The sequence below is a fragment of the Seriola lalandi genome, unplaced genomic scaffold (assembly GCF_002814215.2).
Source record: "Seriola lalandi dorsalis isolate HSWRI2012SDOR001 ecotype SW California unplaced genomic scaffold, Sedor1 jcf7180002054570, whole genome shotgun sequence".
NCBI classification, from domain to species: Eukaryota; Metazoa; Chordata; class Actinopteri; order Carangiformes; family Carangidae; genus Seriola; species Seriola lalandi.
The window spans coordinates 4,504,396-4,531,774 of record NW_019525123.1 but is presented as its reverse complement, the minus strand read 5'-3'; the positions used below and the strand labels follow the sequence as shown (position 1 = coordinate 4,531,774).

The 27,379-nt window shown below is 38.2% G+C and overlaps 3 protein-coding genes across 4 annotated transcripts in view; 2 read left to right on the top strand and 1 right to left on the bottom strand.

Annotated features, from left to right (window-relative positions):
* The window catches only part of zc2hc1a (zinc finger, C2HC-type containing 1A), a 12,700-nt gene extending 8,543 nt beyond the window's left edge, over nucleotides 1-4,157 (top strand). Inside the window, exons 8-9 of the mRNA XM_023417013.2 lie at nucleotides 1,370-1,565; nucleotides 2,280-4,157. Coding sequence (XP_023272781.1) covers nucleotides 1,370-1,565; nucleotides 2,280-2,415 — 332 coding nt within the window. The 3' untranslated portion in view covers nucleotides 2,416-4,157. The remainder of the gene's footprint in view (nucleotides 1-1,369; nucleotides 1,566-2,279) is intronic.
* A 93-nt stretch (nucleotides 4,158-4,250) lies between these two features.
* LOC147818526 (uncharacterized) lies at nucleotides 4,251-10,110 on the bottom strand. 2 transcript variants are annotated; one of them, XM_087176832.1, is made up of 5 exons: nucleotides 9,898-10,110; nucleotides 8,357-8,485; nucleotides 7,294-7,377; nucleotides 6,650-6,793; nucleotides 4,251-5,563 (listed from the first exon to the last, which is right to left on the bottom strand). In XM_087176832.1, the coding sequence occupies exons 1-5, from the start codon at nucleotides 9,898-9,900 to the stop codon at nucleotides 5,402-5,404; spliced, it is 522 nt and encodes a 173-aa protein (XP_087032958.1). In that variant the 5' UTR covers nucleotides 9,901-10,110; the 3' UTR covers nucleotides 4,251-5,401. The 2 variants fall into 2 exon arrangements, with proteins under 2 accessions (XP_087032958.1, XP_087032959.1); XM_087176833.1 differs by having other exon boundaries at nucleotides 4,252-5,563; nucleotides 6,650-6,769; nucleotides 9,898-10,108.
* A 9,468-nt stretch (nucleotides 10,111-19,578) lies between these two features.
* ctnnd2a (catenin (cadherin-associated protein), delta 2a) overlaps nucleotides 19,579-27,379 on the top strand; it is a 280,447-nt gene continuing 272,646 nt past the window's right edge. The window contains exon 1 of the mRNA XM_087176831.1: nucleotides 19,579-19,886. The gene's annotated coding sequence lies outside the window, so the exon portion shown is untranslated. The remainder of the gene's footprint in view (nucleotides 19,887-27,379) is intronic.

Below are 27,379 nucleotides of genomic sequence, written 5' to 3'. Positions count from 1 at the left end.
TATCTATCTATCTATCTATCTATCTATCTATCTATCTATCTATCTATCTATCTATCTATATAGTAATGTCTCTTCAAGCATTTGTTGTTTCAATTTTATTGTTATTGTTCACTTTTTATGTCTTTGCTATGGTATGCAAGACATTGTGTCTACATTGTACCTAGCTTGGATCATTTAATTACAATAACCACATAAAGATGATTTAAGCTTCATAATTACACTGCAGATTTCCTTTGTAGAATAGAGGATCTGTTTTACTTTGGAGCGCTTGCATATGCATGTTATTGAAGAAAGACTGAATTTCTTTAAATCACTGTAGCTCAGTAATAAAATTGATAGTAATTCTAACCATACAATAATACATATATATTTATGTAATATCCCTATGCTATTTATTTAGTGTTTTCTACTAACTACATTATCTTTTGTTTATCTGTGATTGAGTGATGAACAGATCAGTAAATGTGCCAGAAAAAGTAAGTGAACCCTTGAGAATCTACAAATGTATGCATAAACTTGTATTAGAATATGGTCAGATTGTCATCTAAGTTGCAATAATGAACAAACACAATCTATATGAACTAATCACACACAAATCATTGTATTCTTGTTCATATTGAATATATTATTCAAACATTAACAGTGTAGGCTGGAAAAAGTATGTGAACCTCTCAGGTAATGGCGAGATAACACATGAAAACATCATCCCAGCATGGAAATACGGTGGAGGGAGCATAGTGATTTAGGCCTTTGCTGCCTCTGGGCCTGGACAGCTCACCATCATTTAGGGGAAAATTAATTCCCAAGTTTATGAAGGTATCTTACAGATTAATGTCAGGGTGGCTGTCCACCTGCTGAGGCTCAGTAGAAGCTGGGTGATGCAGGACTAAACATGAAGATAAATCTACTACAGAATTACTTCAAACAAATAAAATCCACCTTTTTCGTGTGGTTCAGTCAGAGCCCAAACCTTAACCCCATAGAGATTCTGTGGAATGACCTCAGAGAGCTGTTCACACCAGACATCATAAGAATATGTCTGAGATGAAGCAGTTATGTTGGAAAAATTGTGGAAAGTCCTCCAGAACATTTTGCATGTATGATCAGCAGCTACCAAAAAATGCTTGTTTGAGGTTATTGCTGCCAAAGGAGGTTCGACCAGTTATTAAATACAAGGTTTCACTTACTTTTTCCACCAGCACCAGTTCAATGGGTGTGTTCAATAAAGCCATGAAAAGTTATTATCAGTTGTGTGTCACATTATGTTTGTCAGTTAATGCAGCAACCAGATAATTCCAAAGGGCTCACATACTTTTTCTTGCCACAGTAGTAGGTTAGTAGAAGCTCAAATGGATGGTTTGAACTTGAGATCTGTGTTACAAAACCAGTCCTACAGGTGATTTGCATTTGACACATCCTTGTCTCTCTTCTCTTTTGTTTGTCTCTGATCCCTCTGTTAGTGTGGGAAGTAAAACACGAGCAGCAAGCTCTGGCTATGGCTCTGTGAGGAACACTCATTCTGGAATAGGACTCAACAAGAAGAAAGCAGACTCCTATATATCAAGGTGAGCTAACGCACAAAGACATTTGCTCCACAGAAAGTCAGCAAGAATGAATGAAAAACCACCATACAGTGAAACTGTCCTGACCTCTTGTGGTTTGGTGGTGTATTTCATACAGCTGATGAGTCTGTTCTGGTCTCACTGAGTAACCTCTTTATATAAACACACTCTAGAAAGAATGCACACTTGGAGAATTTTACTAAATTAACCTCTTACAGATGCTATTAATTAGATAAGTTTAAGTTCAGTTCAGTTAGATCTGTTTTTCAGGTTTCAGTTATGTTTTAGAAATGGTTATGCAAGCCACACAACTCCAGGCTCTTTGAAAAAAAATGTCTTTTTAATAAAAGTAAGCTGAAACGTGTGATAATATAGTCCGCATAAATAAATGCTGACAGTTGCTGATTACTTGCAGTACACTTTATACAGTAAGAAAGCCCAAGCATTTTTACTTTCAAACTATGCCTTGCCCTATCACAACACTAAAACATTTTTTTCATCCACTTAAAGGGATTTTAAGTTATATTGTGTTTGTATGTTATGTTGCTGTCTACTTCATTTGGACTCAGATGATACTCATTTTGCGGCTGTTTTAGAGTATCTTAAAATCCCCATATTATTTAAACTTTTAATAATCTGTTTACATTAACAACATTATCAGCAGCCCTTAACTATCTTTAAAAACAAGTTAATGTATGTCTTTGTTAAATTTCTCAGGAATGATGTCGATGGCGATAACGAAGTCGACAACGGTGGAATGAAGAGCAAGTTCTGTCATGCTTGTGGGACCAAGTACCCTGTTGAGTCCGCCAAATTCTGCTGTGAGTGTGGGGTCAGGAGGATGTGCATCTGATGGCTGTCAGAAGAAGGAGAAAGTAGAGGAAAGCAGAGGTACACCGATACTCGAGCTAGCATCAGAGAGTTTTACCAAAACTCATGAGAATTTTACATCCATCCATTCTACCCTATGTTTTCACACTTGGGTCTAGTTTCATAGCAGTAAAGTGGTGTAATCAGCAGACAGCCCAATGGTGTTGTGTTTTCTTTTGTAATTGCTGTATGGACCAAAATACAGATAAGGTGAATCTAAATAAAGCTATTAAAGGTTAGGGTTATGGTTTAGGAAGTGGTCGGCATGTATTATCACATTTTTCTTGCAGTCCTGCTAAATGTAGTACAAATTATTTTTTCGTAACACAAATATAATAACTTATCTAGTATAAAGCTGTGTTAAAATGATCATTTTCAGTAGCTCATATGACTGCCACAGGAACAACCCACTCAACCCGTTACTAATTGTAATTGGCTTTTTTCTTACTGCAGGATTTGCCCACAACATTGCTGCTTTTTCCACTAGCTCATACACATTGTTGCTGTGAAACAAGAGGCCATGGAGGGATTAAGAATTTGGTCATGGGAAATATTGTGGTCTGGGTTGGTATTATTACAAAATCTTAATTTTAGAATAATTAAGAAGAGTACCCTGTAGAGGGTTAGGGTTAGTATCAGTCAATTAAAGCCACCGGTGCATCCTTAGAAGAGATGTGTACCAATTGTAGATACAAGCTAAGAGGTGTGTTGTAAAATGTGAAAAAGGAGGTAGAGGAAAAGTGTTGGATAAATCATTAAAGGTGGGTTTGATTGCCCCTGAATCTCAATCCCCTGTCAACCGTGATTTTAAATGTATCCCTTAGTCCCATCTGCCTCCACTTCATTTACAAACGGAATATGCTACTATTGAAGTGCAATATGATTGACTACTGAAGAAAACAATGCATTTTTCTAAATGAAAAAAATTAGAATTTAGGGAAGATATCACCTTAGTTTGACGGGGGCCACTGAAAAAGTGAACTAACCGTTAAGTTAGTTCTCTCTTTGCCGCCACTTTACAGGCAGTTTGTTTCCAGCTCTCTTAATGTTACCATCATAGGCCTGATGTCTGTAAAGAAATGTAGCATTTACTCAGTCTCTTTTATTCCCTCTCATTTTATACAATGAAATGAGTTATTTATTTTATTATCCCCATTAATTGTCACTGAATGAACAATGACTGCATCTTTTGTTAATGTTATACAGAATTAAAATGTGTTTTTATTTGAATTAGTATGAAACTTAAATGCACTTGGATATGTTGCAATTGTTTTTTTGTTTTTTTTGAATGTTTATATTGAGTCAGTATTCAATGCATTAATGTTTTTAGGATTAAAAGTACGGTTACACTACAGTCATTTGAAATGCTCTGTATGGGTATGCTTGGTCTTTCTGCTTGATAGAACAGACACTATTTGTGACCCCACATAGTTCATTTACAGGTGGGACAGTAAGTGTGAAAGATCTCTACTTGAGGTGCATGGCTAAAGTTCACTAACCGCCAAACTCTTATTGGTTATTTAAAAGTGATTGGGTATGATAGTCTTTAAGAGGTAAGACATGTTTTCCAAGAAGCTACCTATATTACCTTACATGACAGAGAATATATAAACAGACTGGGCGGGTGTGTTTTTCTGTACTGATTAAAACACTTGTTAGCCTGGATACCTGGTTGTGCACTTAATGCCATGTATATCCACCATCAATAAACTTCCATTGAGACAAGTTTGATGGAGTTGTGAGAGTCTCTGTTGAAGAGAGAGGAAGTAGAAAACAATATACTGCTGTCATGCTGTAAATCATTTAGGGTAACAAGTACAAAGTAACATATGAGCCTTTGCATTGTTGTAGATATAAATATATTTGAATACATATTCCATGGCTCATATACAATATTAGTTGCTCTAAACAAAACATTTTACAAACAGAAATTGACTACGTGATAATGCATTAAGTATGGTCCCTAACAGGAAGTGAAAATAGCTGCTGCACTGAAAGTGGGAGCTGGAACTATCAACAAAGGCTGCATGTTTGTTTTTTTGTTTTTTTCATGCATTTCTGATACACAAACTGACAAATGGCATATCTAACAGAAAAAACAACAAATGTGGCAGTTGAGCATTTTGGCTCCCCAAGCACATTCTTGGTAAGTTTTTTTATTTTTATTTTTTAATTAGGCAGGTATCGTTTATCAAAGCAACCAACTGAATGTGACAAGATAGCTTCTTTATATGTATCCCAGAACAGAGTCAGGCCTGTGAGACAAACTAAACCATCTGTGGAAGCATGTGCTTTTAAAATATCAATCCTACTCAATGATTAATCAACACCATGTCATCTTAAGGAGAGCACCTGACACAGCCTGAAACAACAGGAGTTTTAGATAACAGAGATAACAAAGATGTGCCAGGGCTAGTCTCTCTAATCCAAAGTGAAAGCAAAACTGAATTTGAGCACCTTAATATTTCCTGGTCATGCTTGAGGACTCATCACTAAGTGCAAGTAAATGTCATAGCATATTCTTTACAATCTAATTGCTTTGAAAAATTCCTTGTAACTTAATCTTACAAAACAGTTTCCCCTTTGTACACACCTTCAACCATCTAAAAGCGTCTTTGTTTGGTGCATCAAGCACTTTTATGGAGTCATTCATGTGGATTCTGCATGGCGGTGGGTGGTTCATGCAGCACATAGTTGGTCCAAAGCATAGTGTGGGACAGTCCAGTATGCGGGACGGCCTTGGAACTTTCTTTTCCAGTTGGCTTAATAGCTTGTTTCTGCGTAGCTTTGAAACTTATCTGAAGAGTCAGTAGTCATGCAACACACAATACAGTCGCAAGAGATATATACTTGTACTTGACAGGATAGCTTAAATGAAGTGGGAGCTTCCTCTTGCATAATCCAATGAAGGACTATATAATGCAGAAGAGCTGCAGTTTTTTTGCTTCACAATGTGCTTGAGTTTGGTCTCAGGTGTTCATTAATAGTAGAGTATTGAGCATCTCGTAGCATTCAGTCATGATAGACAGGATTGCCTTGGCTTTGCAAAGATTTCGAGTCTCCTTGCTTTTTCTCTGCTCGTTCCGTCTTTGTCTTGTTGCTGTCTTCAACTTCGTGTTGGGTTCTTTCATCTAGTCAATAGAAGTCACACAAACACAATGTGCTAATTAGTGTTCAGTCCTTTTAATGAGATGACTTGAAACCTATAACTGATGTGCATTTGAACTGATCTCATGAACATCTCTTAGGTATAATGCTAAATCATAATGCATATGTTGGTGATACGCTCTATCATTCCAATACACAAATTATCAATGCATATTTATTCCTTCTCACTGTTAACTGAAACTAGGCTCAGTCTACAGTCTAATACAAATCAAAGTCTGACCTCCACAGCACTGACAGTAACCAAAGAATACCATTCTGCCTCTAATGTCGGGGTTTGATGGCGTTTGATCAAAGTACAGTTCTGGTATGTTTGATCAAAAGTAAGGCACCACCTTAAAAAAGTCCAAAACCAACCATTTTAGAACCATGTGTGAATGAGTGTTTTAAACCTGTGTTAGTCTTGTTAGGCCTGAGGCTGTTAAGAGGCTCTGACTCAGGCTTCAACTATGAACCTGAATCAAATTTGATTGACGCCACAGTGTTCAAAATGAAGTACAGGTGAACATCGAAATTCATAACTGATCCAGAGATAAATGTTTTATTTCTGGTTTTATTTAGGAAAATACTTATTAAATTCCAACATGCTTGTTTGTACTGCATCTTACTGAGCTAACCAATACATCAATGTGGAAACATACACTTCTAAAAACACCAGATATCTGAATTTATGGCATTCTAGTGTGATTCAGATAGACACTTGAAAACCTGAGTTCAAAATGCAGCCAGAGTAACCAAAAAACCTTGAATAACTTTTGCACATACACTTACTGCTTCTGCCTGGCTCTAAGTTAACTAGTTCAAGAAACAAATAGGCTCATGTTTGGATACGCTCACACAGCCAACTGGCTATGTAAGCAATCAGTGAGTCACCCACTATGTGGCAGAAGGAAACACTACAGCCTGCCAAAATTCCACTGTCTTTGTTAAGAGTGTGCCAAAATCTTACACAGAGAAACTGAAAGAATTAGTTACTTGGGTTTGTCAGCGTGCTGCTGGCCCTAACGCTACGTTTCATTCGAGAAATAACCAAATAATGTGGCTACACTTACCGATTTCTCAAGACAAGAGCAGTGTATTGAGTTTATGACGGACCCGACCAGTCCGTCTGTGTGGGACAATCTTAATTTCTTCATTTTGCAGGTAAGGAAGTGCAGGGTTCTCACGACATTCTGCAGAATAGACCTATGTGAGCGCTATGAAACAGTTAAATAATACAGTGTTTATCCTCAGTGACCTCAAAAAATTGAAACCCATTTTCAATAGCATACTCAACCACCTTTGGTCTGGTGCTATGCATCATAATGATAATGCAACAGCTGACAGTAGTGCATTGTGCAGTTGACCAAAGGTTGATGGGTTGTTGTTCCTTGTGAGAGATGTTGCTTTCAACAGATCCATCACAAAGGAGCTTGTTGGAATTACCCATCCCCATTAAGAAGTTGTGGAAATAGAGATGCTGTTGCATATAGCTGTGTATGCACAGTAGATATCAAATGAAGAGCAGAGGCAGGGTCTCTGTTTTCATGGTCACTTACTCCCACCATATATATTTTGATAACGTTTCAGGAACTAAAACATTACTAAATGATATAACAAGAGGAAGGACATACATCAAAAAAGGCCCAACTAATCAACAAAAGCAAAAGGTATGATCAACATTTTTGCTGACAACTACAAAATAATCATTACTCACCGCAGTGTCTGATGTGCAGCGACGTAGCTTGCGTTTCAGTTCTGGGCAGGATGAGTTGTGCAGCAAGGCCATGATCCTTCCGTTCTTGAATGAATGAGAATGACAGTGGTCAATGTTAGTTATACAACTGAAGTTTTTGCAGACGGACCAAATCAAGCGTTCATGGGGGAGGTAGATTTAAGTCTTTGTAAATATTTGTAAACGGCAGCTGTAAACATTTTATTGCTTTCAAAGCATGTTTTAGATTATTTTGAAGGTGGAAGGTTGTATCTTTGGTTATGTAAAAATTGCGACAGACCATATTTACAACTCTTAGTTGCACCCAGTGGGAATGGGTCCCCATACAGGAAACAAACAAACCTAAAAGTGTCTAGACATGCAACAAAGTCTTTTGTCAAGCTCTCGAGGTTTACACAAAAGCAAATAATATTTTACACCTGTTTGAACTTTTAAGTACAGTATATAATGACCAATTTCCAAAAACCACTGGTTTAAATCCTGACATTGATGTGCCATTTTTCATTCAGTAATTTTTTACACTGTAGGCTAAGTGTTTTTTTTTTCATTTCTTTTCTTTTTTTGACATCATGCAAACCTGCAAACAAGCTTGTTTCCTTGTTTTGCTTTAGTTTCCTTGTATGACTGGCTGTACCTTTCGTACTGGGGCATTTCAATGAAACTGTATAGTGCATGCACAGAAAATGGTTAAGATTTAATATCTTATATTAGGTTGCAACTGTTTTTGCACAATCCTCATGTCCAGGGTCTCAGCTCTCTTTAAAGTGCCGCTTTAACTTATTTGCTTCCCTTTACAGTATTTATATCTCATTAAAGGATTCTTAGTTTCCCTGGGTTGAATTTATCAGTGCAATTCCTAAAGTAATTTTGTACAGTCAATCTATTCCATGCTGTAAAATACATACAATATACATTTGATTAAACTGATCCCTTGAGCTGTCATTACCCACCTGTAAAGCTTGCTTCTTACTGAAGGACATTAAAAGTCTATTGCCTCTGAGTGTAGTGTGGGAAGATAAATAAGTAAACAGAATTGGTGTCTTACTGCGTTGTCGAGCTCAATTTGCACGATTCCCCTATAATCGTTTCGAACTTCTTCAGGAGGCCTTATGCTGTCACAGGACAGAGATAGAGGTAGAAGCAGAAGAGCAAAGAGACTGATGCAAAAAAGAGGCTGAGAGTTTACGGTCACAGTGAGAGATACAGGGAGAGAGAGGGACAGAGGGGTTACTCATCTAATCTGAAATATGTTTGCATATATTACATATGGACATTTTTCATTTAAGGAACCCCAATAACTCTCCAAATATCAATTTATTTTAAAACACATTTATTACTGTGCTCTGCAGAGAATCAAAGCAGTCTAAATCTTTCACTCCATTACTGAGACCGTATTTATTTATTTTATAATGTTGGCCTGAATAACAACCAAAGGGAAATGACAATATTTTATACATTTTCTCAAGGAACTCAAATGTCTACTAGTGTGACCATGCACTTCATTAAAAAAAAGAAAAAACACTACAAAACCTAAAACAGCAGAACAATACACCCCAGTTACTGTAATTACAATAAGCTTCCATGAGGCAAAAATATTACCTATAGGAATGTCAAATTGTCACATGTAAGCCCATTAATGGAAAGTACATGCTTTAAACTGCAGTTTAGAGGTACTACCCTTGTACTTTATCTTAGTATTTTCATCCAGTGCTACTTTAAACTTCACTACATTTCAGGGGGAAATGGTTTAGCACTTTTTTACTCCACTACTATTTGATAGATATAGCTAGTTAAGTTATACATAATAATAACTTAATAAAACGTGTTGCATGGTTATATATGAACTACCATACAGTGTGTAAAGTAACTGGCAATAGCTACACCTTAACCATAGCTACACCTTAACGCTCATGCTCTATTTATAATGCTGCTTACATTAAATATCTTGGCAATTAAAATCCACACTTTGAAAGGGGTAGCCTGGTAATTTAACTATTTCCTTTTACCCTTTTTATACTTCTGTACATTTACCCATGTAAAATATTGTCTGCAGGGCTTGTAGTGTAGTAAGTTAGTAGTAGTTTTTACATCTTCGTATTGGTGCTTTTGCATGACTGAAGGATTATCTGAATATCTTACCTGTCACTGAACTTAAAACATTCACTGAAGTGGTCCTACAGCCCTGCATGAGTTTATCACTTCTTGTAAGTCATAGATCAATTCCCGTAAATCCTAAACCTATTTCAGTTTCCTTCTGAATGGCAGATGGGAAGTTATTCACACGGAATTCCCCTGTTTGGAAAAGCCTTTCAGCCAACATACAGCATATCAGCCAGTCGCTCGGCTGGGAAGGCAGAGGGACGGATGCGCGTGTAGTCAGCTCCCGGTAAGTTTCGAATTCGCCTTACTACTCTGCTTTACATGCCTCAGACTTTGCATATGGGCTTTATTACCCCCGCACTAACACTGACCACACTTCGGCTTCAGTTCGGCTCGAATCTGGTGCCTTTAACGTCAGTTTAATTCAGTGCGTCACCACTTTAGGCCACTTATGTTCACGTACATGCAGTACGTTTCTTTACTTACCATTGGTCATTCTTCATTCATATTCACCGCGGGCTGGAGCTGGAAACACACACTCTCGCGTGTGTCTTCATTGCGGCTTAGGTGCTCCGTTTGTCTGGCTTTACACAACAAACGCGGTTGTCCTGTCACTGTACCCACGGTTCTGGTGGCTTTTGAGCGCAAAGATTACAGTCCTTTCCCACGTCCTGCGTATCTCAGTTCTGCAACCACAGCATGTGATTTTACTTCCGTCCTCACTTAGCAGCGGTTTCACTTTACTCGTCTTAAGGCTAATATGTCCTGGCATCACTGTGATGGATAGAGACAACCAGCGTTTAAACCATTACGCGTTGTTTTGCGGCTCATGTGGTGGGGGCAGTTTTGCATATAGATACGCAGGTGCAGGTCATGGCTCAAGGCTCGTGTTGAACCAGTCATTCACTCACTCAAATGCTCTAGTTAAGCAAAATCTTGTCTATTCCACATAGAAGAACATGATTAAACGCTGCTTTAGATGTGATGTTCTGAGGATGAATCATCTGGTCACACAAGCTCATCTCTCTAACACTCACTCATTTACAGTTGGATTCACATTCATTCATTCATTCATTCATTCATTCATTCATTCATTTACTCTCACCCTCCACATCCTCCATCTCACATTGTGGTTGCTTAACATTAGATTCAAAGGCTTGAGAGCAGGCAGAGGTAACTGGTTGAGCATCATAAGACAGCTAGTTTAGGGGTAAGGTGAAGATTCATTTCAGGTTAAGGTAAGGGGAAGAATATACAGTGGTGAGAGTTAAACGTTTTGATGCTACTGTGTTGACAGAAAACAGACCTCACCTCCCTCAGAATCTGATCTCAAGCCATGGAATTCTGTGCCAACCATTTGTGATTGTATCTCAATTTTCTCCTTTGCATAGGGGGAAGGAAGTAAATTTCTGGTACTGATTTTATAAATATTGGGAAATAATCAAGTTACAAAGCAGTGCATGATATGTCACATTAAAAAGATTTGTTATTTCAACATACAGTTGTGTATCCGATGCAGTAACATTTTAAAACATGTCTGTTGTCACAGCTGGTCCCACACACTCACTTTCTTAGTGATCCTTCCAGCAAATGACTGGGTGTAGTTGTGTGAAAAATGAAGTGCCCTTGTCCAATGATGTCATTATCTATGTAGATATTATTAATTTTCACCTTTTGTATGTACCTGCCTTTTACAAAGACTCTCATTATGATTTAAAAGCTTTTAAATGTACGTTTATATCAAGATGTGGTGCACTTACTACAGACAAGATATTCAGTAGAGTCCATCTGCTCCATATCTGAGTACAGATCATGTTTACTCTGCTACATGGGCCACTGTTGGAATGTGAACTGAGTTGTACAACATAGACAGCCCGAATTAGTCAGAAAACATTGTCATAATACTCTTCAGTAGTTTGGTCAGTAAAATAAAAGTTTAGCTCATTTGACTTGGACCCTAAAACCAAGTCCCATGACTGTCACTAACTTATTCCTCCTTCTGCTAACATGAATAGTTCCTGTGCAAATAAATCCCTTTAAATAACCAAGTATGTGAAAGTTGTTCACAGTTAAATGAGAGTAAGTATAGTCTATCTACATTTCTGGGTTTTGTTTTCTTTTGTCTTTGTGAGAGCAGAAAACACATGTCGTATTTGATCTATGCTGCGTTATTGCCCATAGTTTGGAGGAGATATATTTGAAGAAAGTGCTGCTACCTATGTCCTTAAATCAAAGTGACATGTGGCATGTGACACGTGTACAGAGTTTGAATCATTTATTATTGCAGCAGCAATAATAAATGATTCAATGTGCACTGTAAAAGTATTATACATAGTAATGTGTGTGTGTGTGTGTGTGTGTGTGTGTGTGTGTGTGTGTGTGTGTGTTTACGTGCGTGTGCGTGTGTATGTCTTACAGTATTGGAGTCTGCAATAATTAAACACATCCATCAAAACATGACAATGGTGCCAGGAAGCATTGCATCGTGGGACTCAGAATGAGACCAGGGTAACCGTGACAACAGCAATCAAACACAGATTATGTTTCAGAGCAGGATTCCTCTTGTTTCCTGGTATGTTGTGATTCACTTACCAACTATGTGTTAGGTGCACTGAGAACATCAAAGGTGTTTGCATTTCTTTCACTTTGATACTCCACGTTTGTCATCTATGTGCTGATGCAAACTTTCCCAGTTTCACTTGTTATTTTTTAATTATTTGGATCCTTCTGTAATGCTGATGTTACACATCAAATAGTTGAACAAGTGCATTAAACATTACAAATGATCATTAATGTTTGTTGTGACTGCTGTGGTGCTCTAGAGGGGTGAGGTTTGCCGTGTGCTGACAGGAATGAAGTCATGTCTTTCTACGTTGTCTAACACATCATACATGCTGTACTGTACAAGACTTTGTGTCTTCTTTTTAGATACACTGTAAATGACACAGACTCTACATAGGATAGACCAGGATTCACCCAGGCACTAACAGCAAATTATGAAATGAAAGAAACCAAGTTGCACCAAACAGCAAAGACAAAAATGTGTTCTGCTCAGCACTTTCACATGGCAAATACTTGAGCTGGGAGGCCGGCAAGGGGGCGGCTCTGGTGTTTTTGAGTTGTTTTTTTTTCAAACCAGATCAAAAGACTGCTGATGACAACTGCTGATGTCTAACGGGTCTTTCTGTGGGGAGTGGATGATTTCAAGGAGAAAAGGTCTCCTCCTTAAAAGGATGGGTTACAGTTCAGACACATGCAGTACTCCATTACATTTCTTTCATGTTGTCATAACATAATGGATTCTTAGCCAGCTGTTTGTGTTGTATTTTCTGTGTTGGGCCAATTTAAATGATCACACCAGCGCTTTGGTTTATTTTAGCTCTTTTCCAACAAATTGTGTATCTTACTGTAACATACTGGCCATATTAATGTGATTTTCCCTCCATCCAGGCAGTCACTTTGGCTTCATGGTTTCACAATACGAAACCTGCTTGAGAGACAAAATCCATCACAGTGACTATTTTGTCACCTTTTTTGCTTTTACTCTGTGTGGTTACACACTGTCAAAGTTGTAGACCATTAGCGGTGACTCAACAGTAACTTTAAGATAATCCTTAATTAATTTTCATCCCAAACTGTCTGAACGTGAAGATATTGTCTAATACGAAGCAGTATGATTCTAACTATCTCATTGCATTTGTTATTATTATTTTCTAAAATAAATATCAATTCATTATTACCAATTTTGGGTGTGTCTCCCTTCTTTGTTCACCAGCAAGTCATACACCTCTAATTATTTGATTTATAGTAAGGCTACATGCTAAGTGAATAGCATCCTTAAGAGCTGATGACATCACATGGCCTGTTATTGCTATATGTGACTTGTTACACATTATTTTATTCAGTTACATAAGTGTTACTGCATTACTGATAGACACCCTGTATGCGTGTTTATCTCTCCTGATGACTACTGATGAAATTTTGTGGCCAGGAATTACAGATAAAGAACACAAATAATCTCGCTGACTGGTCTGACAAATAGCAAAAACATGATGTTTGGTCATTTGTTTAATTTGCATTTTGTATTTAATTATTTTTTGCTTTGTGTACACATCCACATACTGTATGACACAAGGGTGTGACTTTGAAACACATACTGGAATAGACTCTTGCTCAATACTCTTAGTGAAAACTACATTTGCTGAGAACATTTCTTGTAAACTGTGTTGCAATACATTTTGTGAATGGGAAGGTTTAAAAAGATGTTCAGGGTGACAAAAAGGAGAATGAAAAACAGGAATTTGTGACTTGTGTAATATCACACATTTCATTGCAAATATGGCAATACTAATGGCAACTATGACTGAAACTGTTATCTTGTGTGTTTTCTTTACCATACTGTATATTACATGTTTGTTCAAGTTCTCACCATAATAATACTACTCTGATACAGTATGTGCATAAGATTTTTATATGTACAGATAACCTCTGATATAACCTCTATATAAATGTATTTGTGTAGCTTACTCGTGTAAGTCCAATGTTGTGTGATGTGATCTGTGAACTTTCCATTTGAATGTGTGACATGATCATTAGCTTTCTCTAATGACACATGACATCTATTATATAACACACAGCACAATCATGCAGTGTCATACCTATTTCCACACATTCAAAACCTAAAACCATATGGCCAAAAGTAGCACATACACCCACATATGTGTCACACATTTTAAATTATCCCAACTTAATTTTTGGCAACATCCTGTAGAAAGCCCTTTGCTGTTGCAACATAACAATGTCTCATTGCACAAAGTCAAGTCCATAAAGAAATGGTTTTCTGAGCATGGTGTGGAAAAACACAACTAGCCTGCACAGAGTCCTAACGTCAACCCCATCCAACTGGATCACTGACTGTGAGCCCGGCCCAACTGCTCAACATCATTGGGGCTCTTATGACTGGCAAGATATCTCTGCAACCAGACTCCAAACACTGGTGGAAAGTCTGAAACAAGAAGAGTGGTTACTGACCATGGTTTTGAAAAGAGATATTCAATAATGACATGTAGCTATAACGTTACATTCACCCCACAGTTCGTTTAAATTATCTTTTTTCCTTGTTGTTTGATGCTTAAGACTCATTAAATGAAGTGATGCCTGTGAGATAGTTCATCACCGCCTTTGTCAGTAGCCTTTCCAGCCTTAGAAAATGCTCCCCTTATAAGCTGGTTCATATGCACCCTTCTGCACACATGCTGTCTGAGTTCTTCAGTCTACTGATGCTTCATTCTGCTGCTGTGTAGTCTGTGAGTCGTCAATGCATAAATAAAACCAGACTATGGTTTCCTCACCAGATGCTGTAACATCAACATTTTCCACATTTTCTTCACAAATAAAAGAAGCAATGTATTGTGACTTGTTTACTTTGTTTTTTACAAACCCGGTGTTAAATGAAGGGTGCCACTTTCATCCGATTGTGTGAGTCTGTTTGAGGGTGAGTGTGGAGTGACCAAATCAAGTAATCAAAGTTGTGAAAACTTTCCATAAACACAGGAACAAAACATAACTTTAACCAATGATTTTCACCAAGTGGACTTCACAATGTCTTTATCACAAGTTTAAGAAAAAACATAATCAAAAACATTCCAATGAAGTTACTGTGCAACAGGGTGCCCAAAGGTTAAGGACAGAATTATGCACTGCTTTATATAAAACATCTCAACAAACAAACAAATATTTGTTTAGATCTATTCATCAAACACTTCAGTGTGCACATGCTCACAATTGTGCATGCACATTCAAGACTAAGCAGTACATGGAAGTAGGGCGTATAATGACATCTATAACCCATGGGGAGGGAGGGAAGAGATTGTTATAAATACAGACATGATCCTGTTCTGTTTAGATTCGTTAAAATGCCTCATAATAAAAATGGTGTTTCAAAATGGCATCAGTTTCTGTGACTTCTACAAATAGAAGAATGAAAAATGAGGTTTGCACATCACCTGTATTTTAACCAGTTTTTGTTTCACTTGAAAAATATATTGATGAATAGCTTTCATTTTGATAGAACTTAATGGAGGTGCACTTGATTCTGAATGGTTTTATCACCTGATTTGGGCAACAAGTCATATATCAGCTCAGTGGCACCATCTAGTGGTTATTTTTCAACTATGCATGTGCACACACACCTTAAATACACTCAAGCTGAGCACACTGGGTAGATTATGGTAAATTATTTGTGGCATAGATTCCACATGTTGATGTTGGAAACATTCCTTTGAGATTCTGCTCCATGTTGACATGATTGCATCACACAGATTTGCCTGCTGCACTTTTATGCTGTGAATCTCCCACATCCCAAAGGTAACAAAAGTTACACTGAACTCATTAATTTATATAAAACCAGTTTGAGATGACCTTAGCTTTGTGACATGGTTACTGCCAGCATTATCATGCTGGCATGATAAAAAATTTCTGACCATACTATCTGTGTGGCTCAGCAGAAATAGAGATTCATCAGACCAGGCTACACTTTTCTAGGCTTCAACCTGACATGGTCTTCTGCTGTTGTAGACCATCTGCCTCAAGGTTTTACATGTTGTACTTTCAGTAATGTTTTTCTGCTCTCCACAATTTATCTGAATTACCAAAGCCTTTCTCAAGCACATGAAGCGCCCAGGCTGTGTGCCTCACTCTCTCAGTTCTCCTTCTCTATCTCCTCCCTGTTACTCTCTGCAGGTCCTCCCGCCTCCACTAACATTTACTATGATTAATAATGATTATTATTAATGTTATTAGCTGTCATTACTATTTTTATCAGTATGACCACTGCAGTTGCCAATACATTGCTAACGCTGTTACTGCAGCTACTGTCACTATTATTAATATTGTTTTCACTGTACGTTCTTGTTCTTTTCCTCTGTGCTCTCTCCTGCTCTCTCGCTCTCTCTCTCTCTCTCCAACTCAACCGGCTGAGGCAGATGGCTGCTCGAGGTTTCTGCCTCTTAAAAGGAAGTTTTTCCTTACCACTGTCACCTAGTGCATATTCTTGGTGGGAATTGTTGGGTCTCTGTAAATATTAATATAAAGAGAAGGTCTAGACCTGCTCTATTTGGAAAGTGCCTTGAGATAACATATGTTATGAATTGGTGCTATACAGATAAAAATTGACTTGACTTGACTGTCAGCTCAAACGAGACTGTTATCTTCTGACCTCTCTCATCAACAGGGTGTTTCTGTATGCAGAACTGTGGCTCTGGGTACGAAAAACAAAACCCACTGTATGGGTTTTGTTTTCCGGCTTCTGAGTAAACCCTGAAGACACTGAAAATCACAGGAGATTAGAAGTTTCACAAATACTCAAACCAGCTTGCGATTAAGGTCAGTAAGATCACAATATTTTGATGCTTAAGCTCCTGACCTGTATCCACATGATTCTGCATGCATTGCACTGCTCCCATATGATTGGTTGGCTGTATAACTGTATGAATAAGCAGGTGTACAGGTGTTCCTACTAAAGTGCATCAGTACACATAGAACCAGAAAATTACATAAGTTAAAACAGCCTTCATTGGGTCAAACTTAAATTGACCTCACTACACTTCACTTTCAATGACTTTTATGAAGTTTATTAAAAATCTGTTCCCAGTCTGTAAACAAGCTGGTAAACAGCAGGCAGAGATATACAAAAGATTAACTCAATTCATTTGCAATATGGGAAAGATATTAGAATTTATCTTTCAAATTCCCTTTTGGCTGTAATGATATTACAGTATTGGATGATGGGGTAATAAAGTGAAATATGTCTGCTTTGTTCATATGTGCAATACAAAAACATCAAATACAAACACTTCTGTGACATTGCAGTGCAGGAAAATAAGAAAAAACGATATAGACAGGCAGTAGCAGACTGCAAAACCTGCTGAAATACAGATGAATGATGATAATTAATGAGAATCTTGATTGCTGGGCATTCCCCAGCAGTCACTTTTCAACAGTGCCAGTATTGCTCTGGCAATAGATAATATAGTATAGTTCCAAATATGGTAATATCATTCTTTCTAAAATCTTATCACTTATCAGAAAAAATCACAATCTTTTTCAGGTGCAAGCTCTATTCATACTTGCAAGCTGCCCAGTATAAACAAATCCGCTGGTCACTGAGCAAGAGCAATGCCACCTAGAGCAGTCATGGATTATAGTACCTTGCTCAAGGGCATCTTCGCAGTGGTAATGTGGGAAGGGCAAATGCTGCTCTGTCACTATTCCCACCAATATTGATTTGCTGGTATTCTTTTCTAAGGATAGGAATGTTCTCCAACATCTTGTGGAATCCATGCCACTAAGGATATCTGTATTTTGAATTGTTTATAACGCGACAAAGAAAGCTAGTTACATTCATTCTATTATTGTTGAGAGCCACAATGAAAAAAAAAAAAAAAAAACACACAATTCACAATTTACCTACAGTATGTTATGAGCATGCTGAAGATTCCAGTGTACACAAACATAGCTGAATAAAAATTCAGACATGTCAGCGTGCTATACTTTGAAAAAGTTTAAGATTTATTAAAACAAACACCAGGCTTTACACAGAAAAAATAAGATAAGATAAGGAAATCTTAAATTAATAAATTGACCATCGGTTCTTCCACACTTTTGAAAATAATATGCTTTGTTGAAATCAAGTAAAATATAGTTTTACTTTTACATAGGTCATCCAAATTAATTAAATCTGCTTCAGTTTTGTGAACATATGAAAACATTTATCTTTTCTTTTTACAAGTTTACTGGATTACACTAAGAAATCAGAATCTCTAAACCCAGGGCTACTGTTTATGATGGCAGAAACTGTTACCAGGACAAAGTGTTTGTATCCAGTGTAAGAGTAAACGCTACAGTAACATATCTTTCCCTCTCTTTTTCTTTTTTGGCTTAGCTGTGATAAGACAATAATGAAACAGTGACTTGGAAGTATTCTTGTTATAATTAGAAACCTCAAGCCGAATGTTGTTGTCAACTATTCATAAACAAATTTGGATCAACCACATACACAGCTGTTTCTTTCATAAAATGACTATGTGTTAAACGTCTATTGTTATTAAATGAAAATATAACACAAATAATACATATAAAAACATATTTATACCTTAATTGTCAATTATGTAATGCATATTTAATTCTTGCAACTGAGCAAAAAAGGTGAACAAACTAGTGCTTTATGTTCCTCCCTTCCTTGTTTATTTAGTTATTTACTTATTGTGTCTTCTCCATCCATTTCCAGTCTGGACAAATACAAATATTAAATACCCAGTTGTTGGTTGCTCATCATTGTGGGGTTTTTTTTGTCTTTTTTTTTTTACCTCTGCAGCATTTCTTCTATCCCATCACTGTAATAACACAACATTTGGGTAATTAAATATGCTATTTATGCTGTGTAGATTATAATGCAAGCTGCCCCATAACTGTTGTGAGAGTGACAGTTATATACTAGAGAGCACATGTGCTCCAAATACCAGAGACAAATGCATTCACATATATTATACTTATGTTTTTGAAATAGAGTGATCATATTGGATGAATGAAAAAGGATTACTTGGCTTACTTATTAATGGTACCGTGCTAGTACATGTACATAAAGCTACATAAGATATTAATATAAATGGTTAGGTGAGAGTTGGGGTTGGGCATATACTGATTATTATTACACGTTCATGTTTAAGGTCTCAAGGAAATAAATGAATGCTTGTGTGTGTGTGATAGGGAGGTTGTTACAATGGAATAATTTGTGCCATAGATGACTTTCTATAAGACACTTAAATGGCACGCTCACATGCTAAGCACACAGCAGTAAAATGCAGCATTTATTCAGCTGTAGGATCAAATAGAGTCACAGCAAAAATTGAGGGTGTTCCCCGTGGAGCTACACTGACATTCCAGAGGTTTGTCAAAATAGCAAATAAATCGCAATGTGAATATCTACATATATGAGACAACACCCAATCTCTTTCTATTACACAACACCTGAAGATGGCGCTCCATATCTTGGTATGATGGCGATATTGCGCGCGCGCGCGCATTTGAGCGAGTGAGTGCGGGAGGTAGACAGAGCTACTGTCTTCCTCTTTCTGATGGTGTTGCCTCCCCGTCGTTGCAGTGCTTTGCTGCGCTCTCCCCCTCTCTCTCTTCTTTCTTTCTTTCTCGCTTTCTTACCCAGCGCCTAGTTTCTTCCTCCTCCTCCATCTCTTCCACATCCTTTTCCTAGTCCCTGCCTCAGCCTTGCACCCCCGTCCCAGCATCCCGATAAATGGTCGCTCCATCCTCGGTAACTCTGGACGCAGGACACAGTGAAAAGGCGCACCGCTCCGTTCTGATCTGAGCACACTGCGGATTGACTTGAAAGAGAAGCAGACCAGGTACAGAAGGGAAACGAGGGGAAGCCGGTCGCTGTGAGTGGCCAGGATCTCATTTCGGTAAGTCATCGCGTTATTTTTACCTGATTTACACTTACTATAACTGGGCAGAGATGGACAAGGTGACATATCTTCAAACGCCTGTGTTTTTGGCCCCTTGTATTTTATCAGAATGGGACGTGCTCTTGCGATTTGGAGACGCATGTTCAGAAATGTGAACATGACTTCTGGATCATGCATGCTGGATGGTTTTGGGAAACTGCTGATTTAAAACCGTTGCCCTTCTTTTGATAACAAGCTTGCTGCGCAGCTCCTCTCAGAAACAAACGTCTGACTGTGCTCGGATTACCCAGCACAACAGATATTTGGCTCCAGCTGACTGCTGACCCTAATTCACCATTGGTTGTGCGTAAAAGTGGTCTAAAGGGGCGAAAGGCGCCATGTAAACAAAGGGGGTATGGTTGCTCTTCCTCACTAGATGACTATTATTTTGTTTTGACAGCTCCATTCACAACCAGAATGGTTGTTATTATGTACTTAAAAACATCTGGGCATGATGTTACTATATATGATGGTACATGATTAATTCTGTGCCTCAGTTGTTTATAAATCTCATTGCATGATGATACCTATTAAGTTGTATGGAATTTCCTGTTGTCTGTATTGTTTTGGGGTATGAGAGGTGATACAAGGGAAAGAATATGGATAAGACTCCATTACTTTCCCACAGCCGTACTTGTGCTTTGATCAATAGACATTTGCAGGAGGGGGATTGTGTGCTGGCAGTTTGTCAAGGGCGTACAATATATCCAGCAGATGATGTTAGGGAGAAGAGGAGGAGGGCTGGGCTGCTGTTAAACATGTTGTGCGTTCATGTTCAGCCTACTGCATGTCAGCACAGGTGCATGATGGACAACAGAGGCACATATGTACAGAGAAGGAAAGTGTATTAGTGTATGCTCACACTAAAACCTTTGTGTTTTGGTCCATGTTGCTCTGAAAAAATAAAACTTTGGGTTGAGATTTGTAGTTTAAGCAGCATCCTCTGTGGCCAGGTAAGCAGCCGTGTAACAATAAGAATACAATCCCCTCTAATTCCCCTTAAACTGACCTCTGGTGTAGGAATATGGGGATATAGATTTTCTTTCTACCTCCCATGTCCTCCACAGACAACCACTGCTCAGTCTGTTTAAATCAGCATGTTATCCACTTTTCCAGTACTTTAAGTGATGACAGTATAACATCTTCAAAACTTCAATAGATTTTTTTTGTTGTTGTTGAAGGATAAGCAGCGTTACAAAAGACCAATCACTGTGGGAACTGTGTCAACTATTTTTGTCTCACACACACACACACACACGCACACGCACACACACACACACACACACACACACACACACACACACCCTCTCTATATTTCCTAAAGATTAGCTTCTTTTATGTCCACTGAATGTCTCCAGTGGGCATGAAACGCCTTGTCCTTCATCATGGACACAGATTAAGCTAATTCACACAGCAGCACAGGCCTAATGCCTAATCACTATGCTGCACCGGCAGAACAGAACAGTCTTTATGCTGTGGTAGCCGAGAGAGGGAGAGAAAGACAGGGAGAGAGCAAAGGGGGGAAAGCTAGCCGCCGGTGCCTATTGATCGCATGGAGGGGCTGCTGGCAGGCATTCACAGGATGGAGTGCTGACGACAGTCCAAAGAGTTGCCAGGATGAGCTGGCCCAGCAGTTGCCTCATAGAGTAGTGCTGATGAGAAGGGAAGACATTGAATTATACTTATCCTCCCTGTAACAGAGCAGGGGCCGGGAGGGTTTTAAATTACTGTAACTGTTACGAATTTGATTTTCTCATCATCAGAGAGTAAAAGTTGGTTGGGTGTGGTTTAGTACAGATCACATCAAATACAGACGGCTGACAAATGAAAGGGAAAACCAACATAAAGAGTCTTAGTAAAGTCTTGTGCCACCACATGCTGCCAGAATAGCTTCAGTGCTCCTTGGCTTTCATTCCTTGAGTCTCTGAACTCCACTAGAGGGATGAACACCTTCTTCCAAAATATATTCCCTCATTTGGTGTTTTGATGATGATGGTGGAGAGCACTGTCTAACACATTGGTCCAAAATCTCCCACAGATGTTCAATTGGGTTGAGATCTGGTGACTGTGGAGGCCATAGGATATGATTCACACAATTTTCATAATTCATGTTACATGTAAGACAACACTGTGAGCATAGAAAGTGTCCTACACCAGCAGAACCTAGAGTACCTGTCAATCAGCCAGACAATGAGTGTCTACCACATCTAGGGGTGCTGCTGTATACTTAAATCTGACCTCAAGGCCAAGACCAAAAAGTTCTTCCCCACTGTGTCACACTATTTTAACACAGACACAAGATGGGCCTACATCCAAAATTTCAAGTGTGAGTGTATATCCCCTCAATGGTAGATTGTTTTAATTTGTTGTTAAGAAACTAAATTAGATTGATTGATGAGATTAGATCAGATGTTGAAAATACACAAATGGCTTTCCTCAACAGGAGCCCAGAACCCCAGTGGCAAATATGGTACCTCTTTGAGTTGTGACACAAACCCAGAGGCAGCATCTGAAGGTGTTCATTTGTCACCACGTAATGAAAAACACCTATTGTCACTGTTATCACTTGAACATAAATAGACTGTCTTTTATTATAAGTCTAAATTTTGGTGACGTGAAAAAGCCCTACTTATGAGTTTTTCTCCATGAACAAACTCCATGTACAAACAAAAACAAGAAAATGTTCTTTTGTGGAGAAGCATCCTATGTATGGTGATGTAGGTGATATATGTATGTACATATCGTGTGTATTGTGTATATTGTATTTATTAGTGTATATTTGGTGTATTTTTATTTATATTTCCATAGATGTTTATTCTATAGATGTTTATTTTCTGCTGTGGTAAATGAATTTCCCAGTTGTGGGATTAATAAAGTTAATATAATCTAATCTAAAAAATCTAATGTACTTTTTTTTTATCTAACCTATTGCTTCTAAAAGAAAAAAAAAAAGAGAAAAGGCAACTATAAAACACAAAGCACTATCAAGATGAAAAAGATAATGAAGAACTAATGCTTTGATTTCACACTTTGGTGTCCTTGAGCTCTGTTTCCTGCTATGTGTTTTTCAGCTTTTTCCCTATACATCCACTTAAGTTCAACGTGAATGGGCCTCAGGAAAGTGGCTGACATTTGATCCATACTTGCTGATTGCATTGACTGCATATTCATGGACACAAGGGATGTGCTAATTGACAGCCTGTCATCAATCAGCTGACTTGGTTCTTGTGTTGGTGGCTAGATGCTCATGAGCTGGTGTAATGATATAAAATACACTGATGTGCCACTGCTAATGGACAATTTTACAATATCGCCTTTACAGTGGAGTTGTTACAAGACTGCATACATGTTACACACCATTAAACATCTAATATCACTCTTCTTTCCCTCAAGGGTGCTGTGTTGTGCACTCAACATGGCTATCTTATGGGGATATGTCCAGGTGATATCCCAGATGGCTTACTTTGTCCTTAAGTTTGTCCATGGGAGTCAGTCATTCTTTTCTATTGTAGTGAGGACATGTGGGGAAGGATCTCTGTTAGCACTATTATTAATCAAAGTTAGAGTGAAATACATTAGCATCTTGCCCAATCAAGATTATACCACAGCCTGCCAGTGATTCTGTGCTGAGATGGTTAATGAGTCTACTCCATTTCTTATATCATTTTCAGTAGCATTCTGGAAAAATACCAGACTGGTAACATACTTTTAAGGAAGGAAAATAATTGTGAAATTAATTTTATTAAAGCTATAAGAACTTGAAACTCTCCAGTTAATACATTGCATGACTGCCAGTCAGTGCTCCTCCAGTATTTGGCAAGTTACTTTTATACAATTACTCATTACTTATTCATTGATTTACTCAAAAAATATCTACATTACTTTATTAAAGGTGCACTATGCATTCCTGCATGGTTTCAGCGCAATTTTATTTTTGTCTCAAATCATAGGCATCTACCCTTGATCCGCTGGCTGCCTGGCTGCATTCTTCCTCTTTTGGTAGACATAAGTCACCTCCCCCCACCTCCAGTCTTCTATCCTTAACACATATTTTTTTAATTGTTCGCATTCCTCAAACTCCCAGTAGAACAGCAATAAAGTGACCCCAAAAATTGCAAACCGTTGTTACTGGGATTAGTAACTGTATTACAATTTCTGAATTTCCCCTTGTCATCCCTTTATTCGATACTGAAAAAAATAATAACATTACTGTAATGCATGAGGCATGGAATGCCTTTCTGCCCAACACAAATCTTTTAGGGATAATATTACAATGCACCACATAATGAGTTGATCATGACACTAATAAATACTTTTTTAACCTTTGATCAATAGACACATCTGATTTAGCATAATTGAGGTGACTTTTCATCACTCGTTGAGATCTACTAACCAAAGTTGTTCAAGTGTGGTTTAGGAGAGACCATTCTTCAAGCAAAAACTCTGGAGTCAAGGCCCCATTTACATGTATATCACTGCAGTGTCCTTGAGCAGGACAGCTCACTCAGCTCACAGCTCAGAGGATGTTGGTTTGTCTCACACCCTTTGTCCTCTTTTATAGGTAGGGGAAGCAGGATAACAAATTTTCCCTTTGGGAAGAAAAGCATGTTTAATATACTTCAAACCAATTGACAACACATGAGTAGCACTTATAATGCATCACAACAAACTTTTATACAATAGGCTTTATGCTGATGTGTTGCCTATGTGATGGTAATTTCTTTTCATTTTTCCGAGCACTATAATTGTATCCTCACCATTTGCTGACCTTCGCATGAAAGCTGGAAAAGACAAAATTATTTGTAGCATAGAGGTCAAAGAAATGGACAATGTCATTACTTTACTGCAGCTCAGACAGCAACTGCATCTTTACATTTCAGTGGCTCCAAATGGCAATATGGTGACTTAGAGGTAAGTAGTTCTGATCTAGTCATCTATCAGGTAGCTTGATAACATTATTTACAAAAGCAGGGTTAAACAAGCAGCTGGTACGTATTTAGTCTTGTAATGTGTCCTTCAGCATTTAATCGTCCTGTCAGTAATGTATCACACACTTTATTTCACTGTGAAAGAAATAGAAGAAGAAAAGTTGTCCAACTTTAACAGTACTTTGGATTTATGACTAGATTTTCACTGATGCTACATGTAGTAAAAATATATGGCCTCATACTTCTGGAAGGTAATAAAAGATAAAAACCATTCAGCAATTGCTGTGTATTGTATATTGTAGTGATTAATGAGAACAGGACTTTGAGAAGCGCAGCAGGAAGAAGACAGTGAGAAAGAGAGAGAGGGGAGGTAGCGATATGTCAGTGTTGGAATGAGTCCAGCAAGGTAGCAATATGTGTGTATGAGAGAAAGAGAGACAGGCAGAGAGAAAGAGGGGTGTGTGTGGATGCCTACTAGTGTGTTTCTTCTGCCAATTCTCCTCCCATCCTCTAATGAGCTCGCTGCAGATGGGACTCCCTCTGTCAGCCCATTGCCCTCCCCCTCCCTCTCCACTCCATTATCCTCCCTCCTTCCCTTCAATTTTAGTACAAAACAAAGGAAGGAAGGAGGAACAAAATAAAAGAGAGAAAAAGGAAGTGAAAAAGAAAATACATGATGTGATAAAAAGCATCAAGAGAGAGAAGGGGGTAAGGATGCAGGTGAGGAGAGGGAATTCACAGGAAGGGGCAAATGGTGAAAAAGATGGGAGAGATGGGGTGTAAAGTGGAAGACGGAGAGGTGGAAAATGAGCTAGTGACAGAACTTGTTGGGGAGGGAGAGAGGCTTATAATCAGGCTGTGTGAGAGACTAGGAATCATTAAATGCAAGAAGAGACAAAGGTGTGAAGAAGAAAAGAACACAACAGAATGTGATGAGGGAAAACCAGTTATTGCACTATGTTATATTTAATAGTGTCAGAAATGAAAACACTGCATATTAAAACCTAATGGTATGTTTTCAGCACAGGGCCCTACATTTAGAGCAATATGTCTGTGGTTGCCTAGCCATGACAACACGTCTGCACCTGTCAAACTGTACTTGCTAAGTCGAATTAATAATTGGCTCAGCTAGCCAGGTCTGCCAGAGCTAATTGAGCATCAAAGAGAAACCATAGCTGGAGCACAGATCATCTTGATTTCCCTGGGTGAAAATGTACCCAGGGTTGGCTCTGGCATGTATGACTAAGTGCGGAAGTGTGCATGTGTGTGATTATGAGCTTTATTACATATAAGAGGGTTCTTCATCAGAAATCATATATATCCAAATGTTCGGGAGTCTATGTGAGAGTACTAATACAATGCATTTTCCTATAGAAAGCTGCTGCTTTTTGACATACTGTTAATAGTGTTGTTTGCATTACTGCTTCACATTTCTGTTGGACTGACTAAAACAGCAAGTTGTGCTCTTTTTCCTGACTGAACTTGCACTCTCTCTCACTTTCGTTGGAATCTCTGTGTGAAAAAGTGATTAGACAGTTTCCACAGTGTGGCCAACTGTCTGGTCTGGTTTTCAAAAATGTTGAAAAGGGATTTGTAACAAGTGCTGCTGGTGTAAGGACCTCACTCAGTGCTGGTGGTACAGCTGAAGTGAAAGTGTGAGAGGAAAAAAAAAGATTTTGCATGATGACATGCTATGTGGCAGGAAGCAGGGAGGTATATTGCCATTGGCTCCATCTATAGTCTCTTTGCACAGCAACACAGCATTATCTATCTGGCCAGTCAAGTGGGAAATAACGTGTTAGATGGGATATGAACACCTGTGCCTTGATGTGTATGTGAGTGTGAGGTTGAGTATTTGTTTATGTGTTGTGTTTTCTTTTAAAGCACACATCATTGCTATTCTCTGTCTACATAAGGACGCACAGTGTCATTGATGTGAAGCACATCAAGTCCTGCAAATATCATCCAATTGTAGAGTTGCAGGCAGAATTTTTTAGACCTGCTGTTCTGGACCTGCAGCTCCTGCCAGTGTGAGCCATCTACAGGCCAGGGAATAAATAACTGTGGCAGTTCTGAACTGCAGGTATAAAACAATTGTTTTTAGGTATAATTCAATTGTTTTATACCTACAGATAATGAGAAATAAACATAAATACAATTCAGTTTGTTGCTCCAAAATACATTTCTTATCAAAATTATCTTTTCAAATGTTTTGTAAATTCATATGGGAAAGGAAAGCACTTCTAAACATACTGATGTCAGACAAAGTGGATATGTGAGTTTGTGAGTGTCGAGCAGAAACCGTACAGCAAAAGTCTGTTCAACGATCAGAGGAGAAATATTCTTAAATTCTGTGAACTACACCATCACCAAATAGCAATTTCATAATATTGTCCTAGAGGACAAAGCCTTACAGAAGTCCTGAAATTTCTTTCCCATAAGAAAAATTCACTTGCCTCTCTGGGCTTCTGTAAAGCGCAGCAATTTTGAATTTTTATATTTTTTTCAGTAAATAAATAAATG